Raw genomic sequence first — 3,740 nt, forward strand, 5'->3', positions numbered from 1 at the left:
CAAACTCATTTTACATAACTAATGGAAATGTATTTGAAAAACCAGTGTTGTTTTCCTTAACTGAACTCCTCTTCAGACGTCCACAGCGGTAGAGGTGTGAAGATACAGAAGCGAGGCGGCGGAGGCGGTTTTGGATACCAGAAGTCCAACAAGGTGCAAAAATCCAAATTCTTCAAGCACGTCAACAAAGGAAAGGGTGACAAGAGGCAGTTCTCCCGCTGAAGCCCTTCAAAAGAACTAAATCCTGGACTGATTCCTCTTCTGTGCATTTGAAGAACTGGCCCCATTTTTTTATTTTGTATTACATGAACTTCCTGCTTTGAACCGGGTGCCATGTTGTTTAGGGACCACTCGTCCCTCAGACATTATTTACACCCTGTTTTCCTCCTACGAGTTATGTAAAGGTATATTGTAAATGTAAACATTGTGGGTGCTGAAGGATTCCTCATGTGGACGTCCTCTTCAACACAACTTTTCTAACATTTCTTCCTTCCTCCTGACTGGTAATATTAAATCTCTATTGACTTTAAATACATTGTTTGCTTCATCAATAATTATGAAGACACTTCTAATTACAATGAAGTCACTTCATATAAACCATTTGAGGTGCTGATGTACTCAATTTTATTAGTCAAGTCAGGTTTTCAGTTTATTACAGCATCTGTACATTCCTACAGAGTTAAAGGACTCTTGCTAAACATCTTGTCAACAAATTAGAGGAAAACAAATAGTCAGATAACAAAAACTGGCTGGCTTGCAGAGAGAATCTGGGATAATTACACATTACAAAGATGAACAAACCTTTCAGTCACCAGGAATTAATACAGTACCCACATGTTCCCTTTTCAAATGATTAAAAACCTAAAAAGCTTTCACTAAATGTAACTTAATCTCGAGTTATCTTCATTGTGAATTAAAGTAAGCTTCAAGATTTTCATGTGGACGTATGAAGACTGAAACATAACAAGTCTTAATGGATTGTATGTGTGGACAGATGTGATGAAGGGTTTCTTTATAGTCATACTGACTTCAATAATGATGAATTTAAAAAATAAAAATAAGTTCTTTAAAAACACCTGCATGGCTCCCACAATCCTCCTCTTCATACATTATAAAGTGCTGTTGAAAGCCCCCCAAGTACATTATTTCTTTGACCCAAATGTCTCATGAAACCTTTAACTGTAGGACAATAATGTCTCTTTCCCTTCTTCAGTTCCTCCCAGAACAAACCCGACTTCAACAAGGACAGAAGCTGAGCAGCAGCCACTTTTAAAAACAATTAGTCTCAGTCCACACGTCTAACGTCTGTTCAGTTGTGTTTGGATCTTTAAGCGAACAAACACTACGCACAGAACCGACGGTAAAAACAAACAGTACAGTATCTGCTGAGGTGATGAGGTACAATAGTGCAACTCTTTACTCGATAGGAACACCTGGTCTTAAAGGTTGAAGGCAAATTCAGAGTATTTACAGGATTGTGAGATTTTAAGAACACTTTCCCTCTTTCAGAAAAGGAAGACAAAGGAAGTCCAATCAGAACCCGGTCCATACTTGCTTCAGAACTCTCCACAGGTTGTGCGACTCTTCATTGCAGCTGGCACTTGAGGTTGATGATAAAACGGTGTTTATTCATTTCACAGTGATGGGAAACTACTGCTACGCGTCGCCCCGAGACGACTGCACATCACGCAGCCATTCATCAAGTCCTTTATTCAGTGTGAGCTCTTTCCCTCTTCCAGTGTTGCTCCATTGTCGGCTTTCGTGTTCCCATGAAGGTCTTCTACCACAATTACTGCTGGTGATCTGTGGGAGGAAAAAGATTATATTTATATGTTTTATTATTGTACTTTGAGTGTTCTCAGAGAGACTAACATTCAGATATAGAGCCAAACACATTTGTTCTGGTTGTGAAGCAAACGTGTGTGAACCCAATAGGACTGCTGCTCTGTCATGTAGCGTCTGACTCGTGTTTGTGGTTAAAACGGGTTCAGCTAAATCAGAATTTTACCAACAGGCAGAGAGGCTCCATGTTGATGTTATTAAGTTGCATTATGGGAAAGATCTGGTGTTTTTGGAGCAAATTATGGACTGAAAGTCAAAATTCCTCTGCCCTTGCTGTATCGATTTTTACCATCATCACTACAGACGTTACACTGAGTCAGACAAATATTTAAAAACCATTAATAGAAATCTAAATAAACCTCAAACACTTGTGAAATGTATTTAATCCTAAATCCGGTCTCCTATTCCCAGTTGCAAAACTCAATAGACGTAAATATTTTATGTAACTTCTATCCAATTATAAGCCGCTGTCTGTGCCTTCGTCTCCTCTCTCCTTGTTTATTACATTTCACTCTTTACCTGCTCATCGTCTGCAGCAGCAGCAGCTCTTGGCTGGATTTACACCGGCTCCCAGTAAAGTTCACTTTAAGATTCTTTAAATGACTTTGAAAGGCCCTTCGGCTCTGGCAACCAAATGATGTGAAAAGATAATTATTTTTATATAATTTAGGCTAGTTTTTAAGTAGTTTTAAGTTGACAGCTCCAAATAAATTGTCAAAATTGGTTGCCCTGGATTATTTTCAGGTTGAGACACATTTTGGATATCTGACTCAGACTCGCTGCTGCCTCTACATCAGAGTTCAGTCAGACCTTACATTAAACCTCTCTTCCACATCTCTCAGGTACGATGACCTCTAGTGGTGCTTGAGTGATTTAAACTTTAAACTGCAGCCATGCTAGTGACAGAGCAACGGCCCCTTTCAGTCAGCTGGAAAAAGTGAGAGAAGTAATAAATACAGTCACATGCAGACCCATAGAACATAAACACAAGGGCTGGACCAATACAGAGTTCATTCAGTTCACAATAACGTCACCCACAACTGATCTGATGGAAGGAACTTACTTTTACATTTACTCTGTTCAATTAGTATTGTAAGTTAGGTATTTAAATAGTGATAGTGATAGTGGAGAATGCATTTTCAGTGGCTTTTAGAATCTAAAAACGTGTATTGGAAATGAAATATCTGTGTTGGTCAAACCCTTTCGACACGCTGTTAGTGATGCCTAGAAATGTGAGCATGCCACAGCGAGCCCCCGTCACAACAAGAAGAAGTTAGTGCTGGAACTTCACACTGTCACACATGGCGTGCAGCAGCGGCAGTCGGACCTTAGGGGTCGGCTCTGGTGGGGGGAGGAGTGGGAGGGACCCCCCAGGGGTTGCCGTTCATCTTCTTTCCTAAACCTGTTGTAAGTGGAAGAGAAAGAAAGCACCTGAGACAGTCACACTTCTGCACCAGGTCACCACTCAAGGTTCAGGAAACATTAAAAACACATACAACTGCTGGAATAACTTCATTAATAAGACAAACGTGTACCGTTGGCATTGCAGCAAGGCTCTGTGGTCTCCCAGTTCATGGCTCTCTGGACGGCTTTCTTCCAACGAGCAAAGCGGAACTCGCTTTCTGTTCGTGAGGAAGACAGACAGACGGGTCAGGTGAGGCGATACGGTTCAAGTAGCTAAAAAAAGCTCATCATACATTTCCCCTGGGTGTGTTTTCTTTACCGTCAGAGTTGATCTGAGGTTCATATTTCTCCGATGTGATGTCTGGGAGGTGACCGGGACTCAGGTTCCACACTTTGACTCCCTCAGCTGCACCTGCTGCCATGGCTGCACCCAGAGCTGTGGTCTCAGACATGGTGGGTCGCACTGGACCAACAAGAGACACACACACACACAC

The 3,740-nt window shown here is 41.3% G+C and overlaps 2 protein-coding genes across 5 annotated transcripts in view; one reads left to right on the forward strand and one right to left on the reverse strand.

The window, feature by feature from the left end:
• ddx18 (DEAD (Asp-Glu-Ala-Asp) box polypeptide 18) overlaps positions 1–531 on the forward strand; it is a 6,414-nt gene extending 5,883 nt beyond the window's left edge. The window contains exon 14 of the mRNA XM_035676032.1: positions 77–531. Within this exon, the coding sequence (XP_035531925.1) occupies positions 77–222 (146 nt within the window). The 3' untranslated portion in view covers positions 223–531. The remainder of the gene's footprint in view (positions 1–76) is intronic.
• Positions 532–600: 69 nt separating this feature from the next.
• Positions 601–3,740, reverse strand: part of LOC118338732 (glycerol kinase-like) — a 14,374-nt gene continuing 11,234 nt past the window's right edge. For 3 of the 4 annotated variants that reach the window (XM_035676033.1, XM_035676036.1, XM_035676035.1), the window contains exons 17-20: positions 3,566–3,709; positions 3,378–3,464; positions 3,170–3,244; positions 601–1,803 (exon numbers count right to left, since the gene is read on the reverse strand). In XM_035676033.1, the coding sequence (XP_035531926.1) occupies positions 3,171–3,244; positions 3,378–3,464; positions 3,566–3,709 (305 nt within the window). In that variant the 3' untranslated portion in view covers positions 601–1,803; position 3,170. The remainder of the gene's footprint in view (positions 1,804–3,169; positions 3,245–3,377; positions 3,465–3,565; positions 3,710–3,740) is intronic. The other variant, XM_035676034.1, reaches the window with a different exon arrangement.

The sequence above is a fragment of the Morone saxatilis genome, unplaced genomic scaffold, assembly GCF_004916995.1.
Source record: "Morone saxatilis isolate NCDOM2014 unplaced genomic scaffold, NCSU_SB_2.0 Contig5, whole genome shotgun sequence".
Taxonomy (NCBI): Eukaryota; Metazoa; Chordata; class Actinopteri; family Moronidae; genus Morone; species Morone saxatilis.